This window comes from Parasteatoda tepidariorum, chromosome 5, assembly GCF_982258835.1.
Source record: "Parasteatoda tepidariorum strain Cologne lab strain chromosome 5, Ptep-v5.0, whole genome shotgun sequence".
In the NCBI taxonomy this organism is placed as follows: Eukaryota; Metazoa; Arthropoda; class Arachnida; order Araneae; family Theridiidae; genus Parasteatoda; species Parasteatoda tepidariorum.
Window position 1 is genome coordinate 81,873,317 of NC_141759.1, and position 21,841 is coordinate 81,895,157.

General features: G+C 32.8%; 1 protein-coding gene across 1 annotated transcript in view; it reads left to right on the plus strand.

The window, feature by feature from the left end:
* The window catches only part of LOC107447701 (regulator of G protein signaling 7-like), a 73,366-nt gene that overhangs the window by 46,351 nt on the left and 5,174 nt on the right, over nucleotides 1-21,841 (plus strand). The window contains exons 11-13 of the mRNA XM_087164408.1: nucleotides 1,976-2,089; nucleotides 5,710-5,835; nucleotides 10,193-10,267. Coding sequence (XP_087020534.1) covers nucleotides 1,976-2,089; nucleotides 5,710-5,835; nucleotides 10,193-10,267 — 315 coding nt within the window. The remainder of the gene's footprint in view (nucleotides 1-1,975; nucleotides 2,090-5,709; nucleotides 5,836-10,192; nucleotides 10,268-21,841) is intronic.

Below are 21,841 nucleotides of genomic sequence, written 5' to 3' on the forward strand. Positions count from 1 at the left end.
ATCAGCAAAGATGACTGCAAAAAAGTAGTGCATCGTATGCAAAATCGTTTGCGTGACGTTATTAAAGCTAAGGGAGATGCCACTAAGTATTAACTATTCATGCAGATTTCATTTAAATGAATTATGCTATTTTTGTTCATGTTATTCTAATTTTTTGAACCACTGTGAAAATTATTCCAATTTTTTGAATTTTTAGAAAAAATTCATTGTAAAAACTTTTGCAATATCATAATAATTTATTTATGCTATGTTCATCTACAAAACATGTAGAATGTGATAACACACTTCAAAATTCTCAGGTATTCATTTTTACCAAAATAAATGCATATCTCAAACCACTATGTGCTTTACTTATCATTATTCTAACATTTTGAATTGGAGTTGTATTATCATCATTGTGAAATCATTTGAATATTCTGACTCTATATGAAAGGCCGAAATCAAGCTAATGTTGACTTTCACCGGTGAATGTCAACAATCACAGCTTCGGAGAATGTCAGAAATATTTGTCGTATCCGATTTGATATTAATTTATTCGTTGATATTATTATATTTATTCGATACATTAATATCTACTGATGAGAGATTAGGAGAAACATCAGCGTTCGGAGTACCGGTTAGAAACACATTGGTCAGTGCCACTTAAAAAAATCAGTGTTGGGTATACCGGGCATCGGTACTGAACCTAAAAAAACATTGATGTAGGGCATACCAGGCAAATGAACACTCATGGACAAAAAAGCGCACCTAGAAGGAGTCGTCAAAATGAAACAAAATTTTACATACGTAATGACTAGTTTGGTATAAGTAAATGATTAGGAAATTAAAGAAATAGGATAATTTATTTCAGAGAAAAGGGCTAAAGAACGGAGGAGTTAATACCTCGTTAAACCCCCTGTAGGGCGAATGCACGATACGATACGATCGGGCATTGAGGCATACAAGTTCTGTATGATGTCTTGAGACATTTCGTTCCATATTTGCTGTAACCTTGCCTCTAGTTCATTCAAACTCGTGGGATGCCCAACTCGCAATCCCAAATAATCCCAGATATTCCCGATTGGGTACAAATCTGGGGATCGGGAAGGCCAAGGAAGGGTAGTAACAGTACGGAGAAAGTCTTGTGACACCCTTGCCGTATGAGGCCGAGCATTGTCTTGCTGAAAAATGGCTCCTGGGAGCCGTTGCATGAGTGGCAACACATGTGGTTGCAGGATTTCCTGGACATACCGCCAGGCTGTCATGGTATATCAAACAGTGGCACTTGACTTTTAAAAACACATTGATGTAGGGCATACCAGGCAAATGTATACCCCGGATTGGCACTTAACTAGACCTAGTATATATTTCGGACATTTACCAAAGCGACTATGTGATTGTTGAAGATTGACATAGTAGCAGACGATTATTTTCAAAGACATAGTAGCAGACGATTATTTTCAAAGACATAGTAGCAGACGATTATTTTCAAAGAACAGAACTTAAATTGCTGTTGAAGATTGACGAGTCATATTTAACCAGGTTGGCAAAAAGCATGAAATTAAAAAAGGACATATTGTATTGGTGGTTCACGTTTTCTCTTTGTTTTTTAAAAGAATTAGTAGAAAATTCCTTTTCTTCTTTTTAGTTGAACTTTCTTGTGTTTTTTCTCATAAGGTGAGTTTTTTTGTTAAATTAAACATGAAATTTTGTTTTGTTTTGTTACGTAATATTTTTTCCGTGCTACATTTATGTTATTAATTTAGTAGTTAAGAATAAAAGGTTCTTTTGGTAACTACAACAGTGAAGTCAACAACCTCCAATTTCACAGTAACACATACATGACAAAATTAGTGGCAGCTCATGTAAGAAAATAATTAGAAAAATTGTGTTTCTGTAAGTTTGAAGGATTTATGAAACTCTGCCAAAATTTTTGCTTATTTTTAATTTTTCTTACGAATTAAAAAAAAACAAAAAACATTCTAATTTTTTGCAGGTACGTCCATTATTTCGAACAATACGTAGAATATGATTCCTTCCTCACTTCACCCGAGTATTCCAATCCTTGGATATCTGACAGCACTGAAGCATGGGAGATGGAAAAACAAACGTAAGATGATAATGGTGAACGCTTACTGAGTAACTTACGATCTAGTTGTCGGATTTTCACTTATAATAGAATGCAATCCTAATTAATACGAGGGGACGTGACTTAAATATGCTAATTAATTAGTGCAAACGATATATGAAGCACGAAATTCGACGCAAAAACGTACTTTCTTAGAAAAAATAGGTCGACGAATTTATATTTTTGACTCTCAAAGCATCTTGAGAGCTGCAATCTTCAAAATTCTTACTAAACACAAAGACAGACACGAAGAATGTGAACATAACCAAGCTAATGTATGTAGAACATAAACAAGCTAATTATGTATCGAAATTACCAGGTGCAAAAAATAAAAATATATCACGGTTACAATAAAATGCATAAACAAATATTAAATCTAAGTTAAGTAAAAGATATAGGCGAGAAAAAATTATATTGGAACAAATTCGATGTGCGATATGGTGCCGTATTTTAATATCGTCTCGTTCATTAACATTTTAAAGTTATGTGGCAAAGCTTAGCTCAACTTTTATACACCATTTTGCTTATAAACTATCAGCTGTCGCTGGCGTCTTAGGTCACATGTGTGGGTATCCGCGATCTTCTTCTTGAAGTACTATTAACCAATTGATACAACCTTAATGCGCGCCAAACAAAACAGATTTTTTTCATCACTTATTTTGTTTCATCGTCTGCTTTTATGCTGTTTTAAACCTTTCGTACTAGTTAAATATATTTTAGGTATAAAAACTGCTGTTTAACGAAAATTAAATATTTATTAAATATTATATTTTTATTAATGAAGCAATAATATTTAATAATGAATTCTTAATAAACATTTTCGTTTGTAAAACGTAATATTATTGATTTATATTATTATTTTCTTAAAGCATTTTTAGGTTGTCATACACTATTAAACCAATCGTTATTGCAGATTTACTAATTGTTTTAGTTCTTTTGTTTTACTATTTTCTTAAAATTTATTAATTTATGGTGATTTTTATTCCTGCTTTAGGTGCATTACGCTTTTCGCTACAAAACTAAAATTTTCTGAAAAATAGTTATTAAATAACTCAATGTATTTAGGTACTATACACAAGTCAATGAAGTTAGTGATGTATACAGCTAAAAAGCAACTAGGTATTTTATTCAAGTTTGTATTAATGAATATTTTTATGGAACTGTGTTATATTTTTGTAACATTTTTGTTTAGTGAATGAAAAAATATCTAAAATCTATTTATAGAATTAATAAAGGAGATTAAATTCGTTGTTTGCGAATATAAAATTATAAAATGAAAAAAAATATTTGCTAGTTAAAATTAATGATAATTTCATTTATTGTTATCCCCAAAAAATAAATGTGAATTTAACATTTTTCTTGGAATTTGGTATTTTAAATTTATTATCCCTAAAACTGCTTTGCGACCCAAAATTTTTGGAGTAGCAAATTTGTAACGAAACTGGAAATAATTTTTCTTAAACAGCAGGTGTCATTTCATATAAAAAGAATTCTTGTGCATATTGACGTCGTTGCATTATCCTAAATATAGATGTTCTAGAAATACTCGCAATAAGTTTCAATTATACCAACATTAAAAAAAATAAGAACTTTACTCTACCAAATCTATTAAAAATTTAAATGCTTTTGTCATTTTAAATATTTTTGTCATACGATCGGCAACTGGCTAACCTTTCTCAGGATTGGCGATCGAAATGGGCTACAGGTGACGTAGAACAGAACTCTTTTCCTAATACAACACTTCGCCTTCATCATTAGCGTGTGGAGAGTCACAGGAGAAGGAAGTACGTTAGTTTCTGTCTTGATTTTCAAATAGATTAAAAAATTTTAAGCTAGGAAACTATATGCAAGGCCGTTTTATCCATTAGGCACTGTAGGCAACTGCCTAGGGGTCCTGTGCTACAGAGAAAAAAATTGACAATGTTTCTTAAACAGTAAAAATTTAATTCGAAATTTCAATGACGATTGTCTTGCTCTGTACATTATATCGACGCTATTTTAGTACATTTCTGAGCGCATTGCAAATTAGATATTAATATTATGGTAGTTAGTTCATATATAACGCAGTAATATAATCTCAAGCAATTTTATCACGGTAATTTTAACGCCGACTAATCAGATAACTATACAGCAAGAGCAGCTTTTTTAACACAACACGCTTGAAAAACGCGCAAAATTCTACGTTGTGAATGCACACTTCCTGTTCTGGTACCTACCATAGGTATGTATATTCTATGGCCAAGCTACCAAAGAGTATGTAAAAATAAGGTTGGCAGTACTGGTTCGTTCGTCGCATGACTGGGGAATTCCCCGATCCGCTAAATACATACGTTGTATTGTGTCATAGACAACATTTTTAATGTAATTGTTGAATTTTCACTTCGGCTGAACGTTTTCTTAAATTTCTTCTCATACAGAACCACAAAGGGGAAGAACTAGCCACCGAGAATTGAAATTAATTAAAAACTGTCTTCGTTCAACTATGTCTCAAAACCGTTTAAATTCATTGGCCTTAATGGCAATTGAAAATGATGTATTGGAAAAGGTTAACTTTCAGGATGTCTTGAACGATTATGTAACAAAAAAAATTAGAAGAGTTAATATTTAAGCTTATTGTATGATTTTTTTAAATGCATATATTAATTACTTATATTCTTTTCGTTTGATTCAATATTTTTATTGAATAATGTGATAATATACTATATATAATATACTGGGATATATAATAATTAGGAAGTTAGAAGACGGTAGGGGAGGGGGCCCGTGACAAGCATTGCCTAGGGGCCGCGACATGCATAAGCCGGCCCTGACTATATGGAACTGAAAACTACATAGAACATATATAAAGAAAGGTGGAAATTGATAAGAGGAAATATGTAGAAAAAAATAATAAATATAAATTTAAAATTTTCGAAATTTCTTCTGACTAAATTATTCAGACTATATTATCCAGATAGCTGTTACTTCCCATATTTTCAGGATCAAGAATATCGATATCAGGATCACCATCGATAAAAAGGTATTTTTATCAGAAAAAGTACGCTTTTGTGTCTGCTGCCGTGATTTAAAATCTTTTTGACACAAATTAATTAGCATATTTGAGATTAAGTTCTTGAATTATTGACATTGCGTCTTAAATAGTAAGTGAAAATCCACTCTCTACATCAAAATTAACTAAGGTGCTTTTTATTTTCCATACCGTACATCGTTTTTACCAAATAGATGCTTCCAGCATTTTGAACTACAATCTTTAATTAGATTGACGGTTTTCAAAAATATATGACACGAAAAGGGTTAAAGTTTTAAAAAAAATTATTATTGCAGCCAATTATATTCTTAGAAATTCTGGTTTCAGTTCAACATTTTGTTGACAGATGGCGCTATAGAACAATAGAGATATTTTTGCATCTGTTTGAAAAACTAACCAAAAATAAAAATTTCTAGAAGGAAAAATATTTGCTTTGCCTCTTAAAATTTGCTGCAATTTTTTTTAAATAAAACTTTAACCGTTTTCATGTTATACGTTTTTAAAAGCCGTTTGTCTAATTTAGGACATTCTGTCTGTGATTTATGTTTATTTTTTATTCTCTCTTTTAAAACAGGAAAGAAGTGAGCGTACGAAGAGTGAAGAAATGGGCTTTCTCGTTACAAGAGCTTCTAAAAGATCCAGCGGGAAGAGAACAATTTTATAAATTCCTCGACAAAGAATTTAGCGCTGAAAACCTCAAGTGAGTGATTGTTCTTTCCATAAAAAGCATTCGATGTTTGACAATGCCATAGAGCAAACTCTCCAGACCAGCGTTCCCAAAAATTGTTCCGCGGAACGCTAAAGTTCCACGGAAGTCCTAAAATTGGGACTCTTTACCCCAGTGTTTCCCAACCTTTTTTGTGCCATGCCCCACCTAAGCCTTTCTAAGATTTTTATGCCCCCCTATGTAACATATACGTAATTTTTAATATTAAAAAAAAATTGAATTGTTCGTTTAAGAAACTTAAATGATGGGTTTTAGGAAAAAATCACTAGGAAATAGTTAACGAAACACAGTAAGTAAATTTTCAAAACATATAATGAAAAACTAAAATTCAAATTCTAAATAATTTTAATAAAGATTTTCCTATAATAATTTAATATTTTAATTTAGTGAGATCCTTGCGCTTGATGCTTGTTGCACAGAGATTTTATGTTAGGTTCTGATTTGGTTAGCTTCAGTTTCAAGTCACCCGCACCCCGTTTTTTATATCCAGACGATTTCTTTTTTTTCTACCAGTAAATCACTTACAGCACTAAATCCACATTCAGCTAAACATGAAGATGGAAACGGTAACAATAGTTTTCTTGCACAGTTGGTTGAATTTGGTTATTTGATTTCTGTTTCCTCACAAACCCATGCCATCACTCCTTTTATATTAAATAAACTTTTAACTGACTCATCATTTTGCATTTCTGCGAGTTCTTCTTGATACAGCATATTTGATATATCAGACAAATCCACTAACATTGACTGCATCATCCATGTAGGAAAATCAATTTGTTTTAAGTCAGAAAATCTTTCTTTTAAATCGGCTGATAGAATTTTCAGATGATCGACAATAACAAGTAAAGCGGTATCATTTACTTCACATTTTTGGAGCCAATGAAACTGTTCAATGTTTTTGTTGTTAATATATTTCTGACATAACTCAATAAGGGTAATAAAGCCCAATATCCTCGTTTTTGCATTAACAAGAGTTTTATTTGTTCCTTGAAGTTGCTTATTTAATCTAGTATTTAGTTTTTCAAAGATATCGGCTAAATAACTCACAAATGCTTTACAATCGACTGTTAACAGATACTTCATTTCAGGTTTGTCACTAAAAAAATCACAAAGAGTATAAAACAGTTTCATAAATCTTTTCAAGAAGTTCCCTTTAGAGAGCCATCTTACTTCAGTGTGAAATAAAAGTCTCATATGGTCTGTTTTTTTTCCTTCACAAAATAGCTTGAAGAGACGCTCGCATTAGTTTCAATAGCATTGATACACTTTATTACTGAACGTAGTACTTCATTTAGAACAGGCGAGATGTTTTTAGCTACCAAGTTTTCCCTATGCACAAAAATCATTCCTGCATGGATTCTCATCTTATATCAATTTTAAGCAGCCGTTTTTCTTGCCCATCATATTAGGAGCACCATCTGCAGCACAAGATGCTATATTTTATATTGGTATATTATTGACATCTAAGTAGTTTTTTTTAGCTTATTATATAAATCTTTGGAGGTAGTAGTGCTTTCTAATCGTTTACAGAACAACATTTCTTCAGCAAAATGCCCTTTATCAATATATCTTACATAAGTTATCAATACTGCCACACTGTCTATCAAAGTTGATTCATCCGTTTGCACTGAGAATTTTCTAGTTTTCAGCTTTTCAACAAGTTGTTTTTCAATATCTTCACTCATTTTGTCTATTTTTCTGCTAACAGCGTTGTTACTGAGTGGCATAGCTTTTACAACTTTGTCAAGAACCATTTTAAGAAATGCTGATAGTGACGGTTTTATTAAATTCCCTCCTATAGCATGATTTTTTCCGGGGATCCACGCGGAGCCTGCCGTCTGCTGCAGAGAGGTTAACTTGATGACGCCAAAAACCCAGTTGATATTTTGTTCTCGTCAAACGAATTTATAATATTTATTGGCCGCAATTATTTAAGAATTTACTTTTTTCTTTCAATTTCGGCACCGAAATCTAACATTGCATTTAAATGGCCCGGAGCAAAAGGGTTAAACTCATGTAGAGTCCATTTTCGAATTGCCCCCCTTAGTAATCAAATTGCCCCCCGGTGGGGCGTGGACCCCACGTTGGGAAACACTGCTTTACCCAGTAAATTAATTAATCTTTATGAAATTATGTAATTAAATGCCTGTGAATATTTTTCGAATAACAATAAAATTATGAAATGACATCTTTATAAAAAAATGAAATTTTTATAAGTATTTTCCATCAAATTTTTTAATTCCAAATCTTGATTAAAAGATTTCAACATCTATTCCAGTTCTTATTCGTTTTCACTTCAACAAAAACAATAATTCAGCTTATTCTATTGATTTTCAGCTTATGCGTACACCAAAAATTTCATTCTTCACAATCAGTAATTTGTCTTTTTTTTTTTTTTTTTTTACTTAATATGTTTACATGCTAATTTTTATTCATGAAGTGAGGGTTGCATTAAAAGAAGGCGGAAAATTTAGGGTTTCATAGCTTAAAAAAATTTGGGAAACGCTGCCCTAAGCATATTTTTCACACTAAATCGAATGAGACTAAGGAACAACGTGAGAATTTTTATTTATGAAGTGAGGGTTCCGGTAAAAGAAGATTAAACATTTAGGGTTCCATTGCTTAGAAAAAAAATTGAGAATCGCTGCTCCAGGCATATTTTTCACACTAAATCGAAGGAGACTAATGAGCAAAGTAAGAATTTTATTCATAAATTGAGGGATCCGCTGAAAGAAGGTTGAGCATTTAGGGTTCCATTGCTTAAGAAAAATGGGAATCGCTGCCCTGAGCATATTTTTTACACTAAATCGAATGAGACTAAGGAACAACGTGGGAATTTTTATTTATGAAGTGAGGGTTCCGGTAAAAGAAGATTAAACATTTAGGGTTCCATTGCTTAGAAAAAAAATTGAGAATCGCTGCTCCAGGCATATTTTTCACACTAAATCGAAGGAGACTAATGAGCAAAGTAAGAATTTTATTCATAAATTGAGGGATCCGCTGAAAGAAGGTTGAGCATTTAGGGTTCCATTGCTTAAGAAAAATGGGAATCGCTGCCCTGAGCATATTTTTCACACTAAATCGAATGAGACTAAGGAACAACGTGGGAATTTTTATTTATGAAGTGAGGGTTCCGGTAAAAGAAGATTAAACATTTAGGGTTCCATTGCTTAGAAAAAAAAATTGAGAATCGCTGCTCCAGGCATATTTTTCACACTAAATCGAAGGAGACTAATGAGCAAAGTAAGAATTTTATTCATAAATTGAGGGATCCGCTGAAAGAAGGTTGAGCATTTAGGGTTCCATTGCTTAAGAAAAATGGGAATCGCTGCCCTGAGCATATTTTTCACACTAAATCGAATGAGACTAAGGAACAACGTGGGAATTTTTATTTATGAAGTGAGGGTTCCGGTAAAAGAAGATTAAACATTTAGGGTTCCATTGCTTAGAAAAAAAATTGAGAATCGCTGCTCCAGGCATATTTTTCACACTAAATCGAAGGAGACTAATGAGCAAAGTAAGAATTTTATTCATAAATTGAGGGATCCGCTGAAAGAAGGTTGAGCATTTAGGGTTCCATTGCTTAAGAAAAATGGGAATCGCTGCCCTGAGCATATTTTTCACACTAAATCGAATGAGACTAAGGAACAACGTGGGAATTTTTATTTATGAAGTGAGGGTTCCGGTAAAAGAAGATTAAACATTTAGGGTTCCATTGCTTAGAAAAAAAAATTGAGAATCGCTGCTCCAGGCATATTTTTCACACTAAATCGAAGGAGACTAATGAGCAAGGTGGATATCATTAATAGTGTACGTTTATATACGTTTTCAAGTAAAAAAAATTCAGTTTTGTACCGATACTTTCTAACATGATTGACATTACTGATGCATTGTTTCTTTTGTTGCTTACGAAAAGGATATTAGTATAATTTCACACAAAATTTAAAAAAAAACTCCTTTTTATACTTCTAAACCTATAGTTCTGTCGACTTAGTTTTGATTGTATTAGATTAGGCGTAATTTTTTTTCTTTTTTTTTTCGAAAACATTTCCTAACTCGTTTGGATAGCACGGTTTGAGTCGTGATTTCGTGATTCCTCCAATCGTGAGTCTCTACCATTAATTTTCGTATTCTATATAAAATGATAACCGCTCACAATATTTAATCTCAAAAATGCACACGGGATATAATAGCGATATATCCGCACTACCACTATCTACGCACTAGTAGATAGTGCAGATAGAAAAATACCCTCCATTCCCAGTAAGTTTGTGTTAGCAATGTTCACATTGTTCAAATCATATTCAACAATGATACTATTTTTCCGTAGATTCTATGATGCTGTTCAAGAATTGAAACAAGTGAACGCTGCTGATGTGGAAAGTAAAGTAAAGGAAATTTGGAAGTAAGTTTCATAACAATAATCTACTTATAAACAGAATGAACGAAATAAAGCTGGTCATTTAGTGTTCAAAGTTAATAGAGCTGCACAAAAATCTGGAAAGAGTCCATTGACGTCGATGCATGGGGGCCATTTCCAGCATTTTCTACAGGGTGGCTACTAAATACTGTAACACTTCAAAAAATAGGAATTAATTTTAATCGTTCTGCAAAAAATTGTTAAAGATATAAAGTAAAGGAAATTTGGAAGTAAGTTTCATAACAATAATCTACTTATAAACAGAATGAACGAAATAAAGCTGGTCATTTAGTGTTCAAAGTTAATAGAGCTGCACAAAAATCTGGAAAGAGTCCATTGACGTCGATGCATGGGGGCTATTTCCAGCATTTCCTACAGGGTGGCTACTAAATACTGTAACACTTCAAAAAATAGGAATTAATTTTAATCGTTCTGCAAAAAATTGTTAAAGATATAAAGTAAAGGAAATTTGGAAGTAAGTTTCATAACAATAATCTACTTATAAACAGAATGAACGAAATAAAGCTGATCGTTTAGTGTTCAAAGTTAATAGAGCTGCACAAAAATCTGGAAAGAGTCACCGTTAATCCATTGACGTCGATCCATGGGGGCCATTTCCAGCATTTCCTACAGGGTGGCTACTAAATACTGTAACACTTCAAAAAATAGGAATAGATTTTAATCGTTCTGCAAAAAATTGTTAAAGATATAAAGTAAAGGAAATTTGAAAGTATAAGTTTCATAACAATAATCTACTTATAAACAGAATGAACGAAATAAAGCTGGTCGTTTAGTGTTCAAAGTTAATAGAGCTCTATTAACTTTGAACACTAAACGACCAGCTTTATTTCGTGCACAAAAATCTGGAAAGAGTCACCGTTAATCCATTGACGTCGATCCATGGGGGCCATTTCCAGCATTTCCTACAGGGTGGCTACTAAATACTGAAACACTTCAAGAAATAGGAATAGATTTTAATCGTTCTGCAAAAAATTGTTAAAGATATAAAGTAAAGGAAATTTGGAAGTAAGTTTCATAACAATAATCTACTTATAAGCAGAATGAACGAAATAAAGCTGATCGTTTAGTGTTCAAAGTTAATAGAGCTGCACAAAAATCTGGAAAGAGTCACCGTTAATCCATTGACGTCGATGCATGGGGGCCATTTCCAGCATTTCCTACAGGGTGGCTACTAAATACTGTAACACTTCAAAAAATAGGAATAGATTTTAATCGTTCTGCAAAAATTTTTTAAAGATATAAAGTAAAGGAAATTTGGAAGTAAGTTTCATAACAATAATCTACTTATAAATAGAATGAACGAAATAAAGCTGATCGTTTAGTGTTCAAAGTTAATAGAGCTGCACAAAAATCTGGAAAGAGTCACCGTTAATCCATTGACGTCGATGCATGGGGGCCATTTCCAGCATTTCCTACAGGGTGGCTACTAAATACTGTAACACTTCAAAAAATAGGAATTAATTTTAATCGTTCTGCAAAAAATTGTTAAAGATATAAAGTAAAGGAAATTTGGAAGTAAGTTTCATAACAATAATCTACTTATAAACAGAATGAACGAAATAAAGCTGATCGTTTAGTGTTCAAAGTTAATAGAGCTGCACAAAAATCTGGAAAGAGCCACCGTTAATCCATTGACGTCGATCCATGGGGGCCATTTCCAGCATTTCCTACGGGGTGGCTACTAAATACTGAAACACTTCAAGAAATAGGAATAGATTTTAATCGTTCTGCAAAAAATTGTTAAAGATATAAAGTAAAGGAAATTTGGAAGTAAGTTTCATAACAATAATCTACTTATAAGCAGAATGAACGAAATAAAGCTGATCGTTTAGTGTTCAAAGTTAATAGAGCTGCACAAAAATCTGGAAAGAGTCACCGTTAATCCATTGACGTCGATGCATGGGGGCCATTTCCAGCATTTCCTACAGGGTGGCTACTAAATACTGTAACACTTCAAAAAATAGGAATAGATTTTAATCGTTCTGCAAAAATTTTTTAAAGATATAAAGTAAAGGAAATTTGGAAGTAAGTTTCATAACAATAATCTACTTATAAATAGAATGAACGAAATAAAGCTGATCGTTTAGTGTTCAAAGTTAATAGAGCTGCACAAAAATCTGGAAAGAGTCACCGTTAATCCATTGACGTCGATGCATGGGGGCCATTTCCAGCATTTCCTACAGGGTGGCTACTAAATACTGTAACACTTCAAAAAATAGGAATTAATTTTAATCGTTCTGCAAAAAATTGTTAAAGATATAAAGTAAAGGAAATTTGAAAGTAAGTTTCATAACAATAATCTACTTATAAACAGAATGAACGAAATAAAGCTGATCGTTTAGTGTTCAAAGTTAATAGAGCTGCACAAAAATCTGGAAAGAGTCACCGTTAATCCATTGACGTCGATCCATGGGGGCCATTTCCAGCATTTCCTACAGGGTGGCTACTAAATACTGTAACACTTCAAAAAATAGGAATAGATTTTAATCGTTCTGCAAAAAATTGTTAAAGATATAAAGTAAAGGAAATTTGAAAGTATAAGTTTCATAACAATAATCTACTTATAAACAGAATGAACGAAATAAAGCTGGTCGTTTAGTGTTCAAAGTTAATAGAGCTCTATTAACTTTGAACACTAAACGACCAGCTTTATTTCGTGCACAAAAATCTGGAAAGAGTCAACGTTAATCCATTGACGTCGATCCATGGGGGCCATTTCCAGCATTTCCTACAGGGTGGCTACTAAATACTGAAACACTTCAAGAAATAGGAATAGATTTTAATCGTTCTGCAAAAAATTGTTAAAGATATAAAGTAAAGGAAATTTGGAAGTAAGTTTCATAACAATAATCTACTTATAAACAGAATGAACGAAATAAAGCTGATCGTTTAGTGTTCAAAGTTAATAGAGCTGCACAAAAATCTGGAAAGAGTCACCGTTAATCCATTGACGTCGATCCATGGGGGCCATTTCCAGCATTTCCTACAGGGTGGCTACTAAATACTGTAACACTTCAAAAAATAGGAATAGATTTTAATCGTTCTGCAAAAAATTGTTAAAGATATAAAGTAAAGGAAATTTGAAAGTATAAGTTTCATAACAATAATCTACTTATAAACAGAATGAACGAAATAAAGCTGGTCGTTTAGTGTTCAAAGTTAATAGAGCTCTATTAACTTTGAACACTAAACGACCAGCTTTATTTCGTGCACAAAAATCTGGAAAGAGTCACCGTTAATCCATTGACGTCGATCCATGGGGGCCATTTCCAGCATTTCCTACAGGGTGGCTACTAAATACTGAAACACTTCAAGAAATAGGAATAGATTTTAATCGTTCTGCAAAAAATTGTTAAAGATATAAAGTAAAGGAAATTTGGAAGTAAGTTTCATAACAATAATCTACTTATAAGCAGAATGAACGAAATAAAGCTGATCGTTTAGTGTTCAAAGTTAATAGAGCTGCACAAAAATCTGGAAAGAGTCACCGTTAATCCATTGACGTCGATGCATGGGGGCCATTTCCAGCATTTCCTACAGGGTGGCTACTAAATACTGTAACACTTCAAAAAATAGGAATAGATTTTAATCGTTCTGCAAAAATTTTTTAAAGATATAAAGTAAAGGAAATTTGGAAGTAAGTTTCATAACAATAATCTACTTATAAATAGAATGAACGAAATAAAGCTGATCGTTTAGTGTTCAAAGTTAATAGAGCTGCACAAAAATCTGGAAAGAGTCACCGTTAATCCATTGACGTCGATGCATGGGGGCCATTTCCAGCATTTCCTACAGGGTGGCTACTAAATACTGTAACACTTCAAAAAATAGGAATTAATTTTAATCGTTCTGCAAAAAATTGTTAAAGATATAAAGTAAAGGAAATTTGGAAGTAAGTTTCATAACAATAATCTACTTATAAACAGAATGAACGAAATAAAGCTGATCGTTTAGTGTTCAAAGTTAATAGAGCTGCACAAAAATCTGGAAAGAGCCACCGTTAATCCATTGACGTCGATCCATGGGGGCCATTTCCAGCATTTCCTACGGGGTGGCTACTAAATACTGAAACACTTCAAGAAATAGGAATAGATTTTAATCGTTCTGCAAAAAATTGTTAAAGATATAAAGTAAAGGAAATTTGGAAGTAAGTTTCATAACAATAATCTACTTATAAGCAGAATGAACGAAATAAAGCTGATCGTTTAGTGTTCAAAGTTAATAGAGCTGCACAAAAATCTGGAAAGAGTCACCGTTAATCCATTGACGTCGATGCATGGGGGCCATTTCCAGCATTTCCTACAGGGTGGCTACTAAATACTGTAACACTTCAAAAAATAGGAATAGATTTTAATCGTTCTGCAAAAATTTTTTAAAGATATAAAGTAAAGGAAATTTGGAAGTAAGTTTCATAACAATAATCTACTTATAAATAGAATGAACGAAATAAAGCTGATCGTTTAGTGTTCAAAGTTAATAGAGCTGCACAAAAATCTGGAAAGAGTCACCGTTAATCCATTGACGTCGATGCATGGGGGCCATTTCCAGCATTTCCTACAGGGTGGCTACTAAATACTGTAACACTTCAAAAAATAGGAATTAATTTTAATCGTTCTGCAAAAAATTGTTAAAGATATAAAGTAAAGGAAATTTGAAAGTAAGTTTCATAACAATAATCTACTTATAAACAGAATGAACGAAATAAAGCTGATCGTTTAGTGTTCAAAGTTAATAGAGCTGCACAAAAATCTGGAAAGAGCCACCGTTAATCCATTGACGTCGATCCATGGGGGCCATTTCCAGCATTTCCTACAGGGTGGCTACTAAATACTGAAACACTTCAAGAAATAGGAATAGATTTTAATCGTTCTGCAAAAAATTGTTAAAGATATAAAGTAAAGGAAATTTGAAAGTATAAGTTTCATAACAATAATCTACTTATAAACAGAATGAACGAAATAAAGCTGGTCGTTTAGTGTTCAAAGTTAATAGAGCTCTATTAACTTTGAACACTAAACGACCAGCTTTATTTCGTGCACAAAAATCTGGAAAGAGTCACCGTTAATCCATTGACGTCGATCCATGGGGGCCATTTCCAGCATTTCCTACAGGGTGGCTACTAAATACTGAAACACTTCAAGAAATAGGAATAGATTTTAATCGTTCTGCAAAAAATTGTTAAAGATATAAAGTAAAGGAAATTTGGAAGTAAGTTTCATAACAATAATCTACTTATAAGCAGAATGAACGAAATAAAGCTGATCGTTTAGTGTTCAAAGTTAATAGAGCTGCACAAAAATCTGGAAAGAGTCACCGTTAATCCATTGACGTCGATGCATGGGGGCCATTTCCAGCATTTCCTACAGGGTGGCTACTAAATACTGTAACACTTCAAAAAATAGGAATAGATTTTAATCGTTCTGCAAAAATTTTTTAAAGATATAAAGTAAAGGAAATTTGGAAGTAAGTTTCATAACAATAATCTACTTATAAATAGAATGAACGAAATAAAGCTGATCGTTTAGTGTTCAAAGTTAATAGAGCTGCACAAAAATCTGGAAAGAGTCACCGTTAATCCATTGACGTCGATGCATGGGGGCCATTTCCAGCATTTCCTACAGGGTGGCTACTAAATACTGTAACACTTCAAAAAATAGGAATTAATTTTAATCGTTCTGCAAAAAATTGTTAAAGATATAAAGTAAAGGAAATTTGGAAGTAAGTTTCATAACAATAATCTACTTATAAGCAGAATGAACGAAATAAAGCTGATCGTTTAGTGTTCAAAGTTAATAGAGCTGCACAAAAATCTGGAAAGAGTCACCGTTAATCCATTGACGTCGATGCATGGGGGCCATTTCCAGCATTTCCTACAGGGTGGCTACTAAATACTGTAACACTTCAAAAAATAGGAATAGATTTTAATCGTTCTGCAAAAATTTTTTAAAGATATAAAGTAAAGGAAATTTGGAAGTAAGTTTCATAACAATAATCTACTTATAAATAGAATGAACGAAATAAAGCTGATCGTTTAGTGTTCAAAGTTAATAGAGCTGCACAAAAATCTGGAAAGAGTCACCGTTAATCCATTGACGTCGATGCATGGGGGTCATTTCCAGCATTTCCTACAGGGTGGCTACTAAATACTGTAACACTTCAAAAAATAGGAATTAATTTTAATCGTTCTGCAAAAAATTGTTAAAGATATAAAGTAAAGGAAATTTGAAAGTAAGTTTCATAACAATAATCTACTTATAAACAGAATGAACGAAATAAAGCTGATCGTTTAGTGTTCAAAGTTAATAGAGCTGCACAAAAATCTGGAAAGAGCCACCGTTAATCCATTGACGTCGATCCATGGGGGCCATTTCCAGCATTTCCTACAGGGTGGCTACTAAATACTGAAACACTTCAAGAAATAGGAATAGATTTTAATCGTTCTGCAAAAAATTGTTAAAGATATAAAGTAAAGGAAATTTGAAAGTATAAGTTTCATAACAATAATCTACTTATAAACAGAATGAACGAAATAAAGCTGGTCGTTTAGTGTTCAAAGTTAATAGAGCTCTATTAACTTTGAACACTAAACGACCAGCTTTATTTCGTGCACAAAAATCTGGAAAGAGTCACCGTTAATCCATTGACGTCGATCCATGGGGGCCATTTCCAGCATTTCCTACAGGGTGGCTACTAAATACTGAAACACTTCAAGAAATAGGAATAGATTTTAATCGTTCTGCAAAAAATTGTTAAAGATATAAAGTAAAGGAAATTTGGAAGTAAGTTTCATAACAATAATCTACTTATAAGCAGAATGAACGAAATAAAGCTGATCGTTTAGTGTTCAAAGTTAATAGAGCTGCACAAAAATCTGGAAAGAGTCACCGTTAATCCATTGACGTCGATGCATGGGGGCCATTTCCAGCATTTCCTACAGGGTGGCTACTAAATACTGTAACACTTCAAAAAATAGGAATAGATTTTAATCGTTCTGCAAAAATTTTTTAAAGATATAAAGTAAAGGAAATTTGGAAGTAAGTTTCATAACAATAATCTACTTATAAATAGAATGAACGAAATAAAGCTGATCGTTTAGTGTTCAAAGTTAATAGAGCTGCACAAAAATCTGGAAAGAGTCACCGTTAATCCATTGACGTCGATGCATGGGGGCCATTTCCAGCATTTCCTACAGGGTGGCTACTAAATACTGTAACACTTCAAAAAATAGGAATTAATTTTAATCGTTCTGCAAAAAATTGTTAAAGATATAAAGTAAAGGAAATTTGGAAGTAAGTTTCATAACAATAATCTACTTATAAGCAGAATGAACGAAATAAAGCTGATCGTTTAGTGTTCAAAGTTAATAGAGCTGCACAAAAATCTGGAAAGAGTCACCGTTAATCCATTGACGTCGATGCATGGGGGCCATTTCCAGCATTTCCTACAGGGTGGCTACTAAATACTGTAACACTTCAAAAAATAGGAATAGATTTTAATCGTTCTGCAAAAATTTTTTAAAGATATAAAGTAAAGGAAATTTGGAAGTAAGTTTCATAACAATAATCTACTTATAAATAGAATGAACGAAATAAAGCTGATCGTTTAGTGTTCAAAGTTAATAGAGCTGCACAAAAATCTGGAAAGAGTCACCGTTAATCCATTGACGTCGATGCATGGGGGTCATTTCCAGCATTTCCTACAGGGTGGCTACTAAATACTGTAACACTTCAAAAAATAGGAATTAATTTTAATCGTTCTGCAAAAAATTGTTAAAGATATAAAGTAAAGGAAATTTGAAAGTAAGTTTCATAACAATAATCTACTTATAAACAGAATGAACGAAATAAAGCTGATCGTTTAGTGTTCAAAGTTAATAGAGCTGCACAAAAATCTGGAAAGAGCCACCGTTAATCCATTGACGTCGATCCATGGGGGCCATTTCCAGCATTTCCTTCAGGGTGGCTACTAAATACTGAAACACTTCAAGAAATAGGAATAGATTTTAATCGTTCTGCAAAAAATTGTTAAAGATATAAAGTAAAGGAAATTTGGAAGTAAGTTTCATAACAATAATCTACTTATAAGCAGAATGAACGAAATAAAGCTGATCGTTTAGTGTTCAAAGTTAATAGAGCTGCACAAAAATCTGGAAAGAGTCACCGTTAATCCATTGACGTCGATGCATGGGGGCCATTTCCAGCATTTCCTACAGGGTGGCTATTAAATACTGTAACACTTCAAAAAATAGGAATTAATTTTAATCGTTCTGCAAAAAATTGTTAAAGATATAAAGTAAAGGAAATTTGAAAGTAAGTTTCATAACAATAATCTACTTATAAACAGAATGAACGAAATAAAGCTGATCGTTTAGTGTTCAAAGTTAATAGAGCTGCACAAAAATCTGGAAAGAGCCACCGTTAATCCATTGACGTCGATCCATGGGGGCCATTTCCAGCATTTCCTACAGGGTGGCTACTAAATACTGTAACACTTCAAAAAATAGGAATAGATTTTAATCGTTCTGCAAAAATTTTTTAAAGATATAAAGTAAAGGATATTTGGAAGTAAGTTTCATAACAATAATCTACTTATAAATAGAATGAACGAAATAAAGCTGATCGTTTAGTGTTCAAAGTTAATAGAGCTGCACAAAAATCTGGAAAGAGTCACCGTTAATCCATTGACGTCGATGCATGGGGGTCATTTCCAGCATTTCCTACAGGGTGGCTACTAAATACTGTAACACTTCAAAAAATAGGAATTAATTTTAATCGTTCTGCAAAAAATTGTTAAAGATATAAAGTAAAGGAAATTTGAAAGTAAGTTTCATAACAATAATCTACTTATAAACAGAATGAACGAAATAAAGCTGATCGTTTAGTGTTCAAAGTTAATAGAGCTGCACAAAAATCTGGAAAGAGCCACCGTTAATCCATTGACGTCGATCCATGGGGGCCATTTCCAGCATTTCCTACAGGGTGGCTACTAAATACTGAAACACTTCAAGAAATAGGAATAGATTTTAATCGTTCTGCAAAAAATTGTTAAAGATATAAAGTAAAGGAAATTTGGAAGTAAGTTTCATAACAATAATCTACTTATAAGCAGAATGAACGAAATAAAGCTGATCGTTTAGTGTTCAAAGTTAATAGAGCTGCACAAAAATCTGGAAAGCGTCACCGTTAATCCATTGACGTCGATGCATGGGGGCCATTTCCAGCATTTCCTACAGGGTGGCTACTAAATACTGTAACACTTCAAAAAATAGGAATTAATTTTAATCGTTCTGCAAAAAATTGTTAAAGATATAAAGTAAAGGAAATTTGAAAGTAAGTTTCATAACAATAATCTACTTATAAACAGAATGAACGAAATAAAGCTGATCGTTTAGTGTTCAAAGTTAATAGAGCTGCACAAAAATCTGGAAAGAGCCACCGTTAATCCATTGACGTCGATCCATGGGGGCCATTTCCAGCATTTCCTACAGGGTGGCTACTAAATACTGAAACACTTCAAGAAATAGGAATAGATTTTAATCGTTCTGCAAAAAATTGTTAAAGATATAAAGTAAAGGAAATTTGGAAGTAAGTTTCATAACAATAATCTACTTATAAGCAGAATGAACGAAATAAAGCTGATCGTTTAGTGTTCAAAGTTAATAGAGCTGCACAAAAATCTGGAAAGAGTCACCGTTAATCCATTGACGTCGATGCATGGGGGCCATTTCCAGCATTTCCTACAGGGTGGCTACTAAATACTGTAACACTTCAAAAAATAGGAATTAATTTTAATCGTTCTGCAAAAAATTGTTAAAGATATAAAGTAAAGGAGATTTGAAAGTAAGTTTCATAACAATAATCTACTTATAAACAGAATGAACGAAATAAAGCTGATCGTTTAGTGTTCAAAGTTAATAGAGCTGCACAAAAATCTGGAAAGAGCCACCGTTAATCCATTGACGTCGATCCATGGGGGCCATTTCCAGCATTTTCTACAGGGTGGCTACTAAATACTGAAACACTTCAAGAAATAGGAATAGATTTTAATCGTTCTGCAAAAAATTGTTAAAGATAAAGGAAATTTGGAAGTAAGTTTCATAACAATAATCTACTTATAAGCAGAATGAACGAAATAAAGCTGATCGTTTAGTGTTCAAAGTTAATAGAGCTGCACAAAAATCTGGAAAGAGTCACCGTTAATCCATTGACGTCGATGCATGGGGGCCATTTCCAGCATTTCCTACAGGGTGGCTACTAAATACTGTAACACTTCAAGAAATAGGAATAGATTTTAATCGTTCTGCAAAAAATTGTTAAAGATATAAAGTAAAGGAAATTTGGAAGTAAGTTTCATAACAATAATCTACTTATAAGCAGAATGAACGAAATAAAGCTGATCGTTTAGTGTTCAAAGTTAATAGAGCTGCACAAAAATCTGGAAAGAGTCACCGTTAATCCATTGACGTCGATGCATGGGGGCCATTTCGAGCATTTCCTACAGGGTGGCTACTAAATACTGTAACACTTCAAAAAATAGGAATAGATTTTAATCGTTCTGCAAAAAAATTTTAAAGATATAAAGTAAAGGAAATTTGGAAGTAAGTTTCATAACAATAATCTACTTATAAATAGAATGAACGAAATAAAGCTGATCGTTTAGTGTTCAAAGTTAATAGAGCTGCACAAAAATCTGGAAAGAGTCACCGTTAATCCATTGACGTCGATGCATGGGGGCCATTTCCAGCATTTCCTACAGGGTGGCTACTAAATACTGTAACACTTCAAAAAATAGGAATTAATTTTAATCGTTCTGCAAAAAATTGTTAAAGATATAAAGTAAAGGAAATTTGGAAGTAAGTTTCATAACAATAATCTACTTATAAACAGAATGAACGAAATAAAGCTGATTGTTTAGTGTTCAAAGTTAATAGAGCTGCACAAAAATCTGGAAAGAGCCACCGTTAATCCATTGACGTCGATCCATGGGGGCCATTTCCACCATTTCCTACGGGGTGGCTACTAAATACTGTAACACTTCAAAAAATAGGAATTAATTTTAATCGTTCTGCAAAACAATTGCTCTCTGTGAGTGGAACTTTCTATAAGTGCAATGATTTTTGTTTAAAGCAATATATTTAGAATCAGTTTAAAAATGGAATGGAAAAGGTTGATGGTTAAACAGCTTTTCGATCGCGTATATTCTGGAGGTAGAATCTTTAAGTAATTAAAATCTCTTGCGTTTAATAGAACATTTACGTATAGAACTATAAATAGGATACTAATAACTGTAACGATCTACCCAGGTCCGGTCGCTGCGCAGGTTATAAAAAAGAATAAGACAATGATTTCAGATGATGTTTTTTCTTCATAAATTTTTTTTTTCGAGCTCTAAGGAATTTGCCTTCAATTTTAGTTTTGACCAGACACATGCAATAGAAGACTAACTACTTCAGCTAAAATAGATTGAAAAGCGTTGCGCCATTGCTACACCTTTGGACCTCCTGCTACTAATAACGCCACATAAGTAAATAAAACGTGA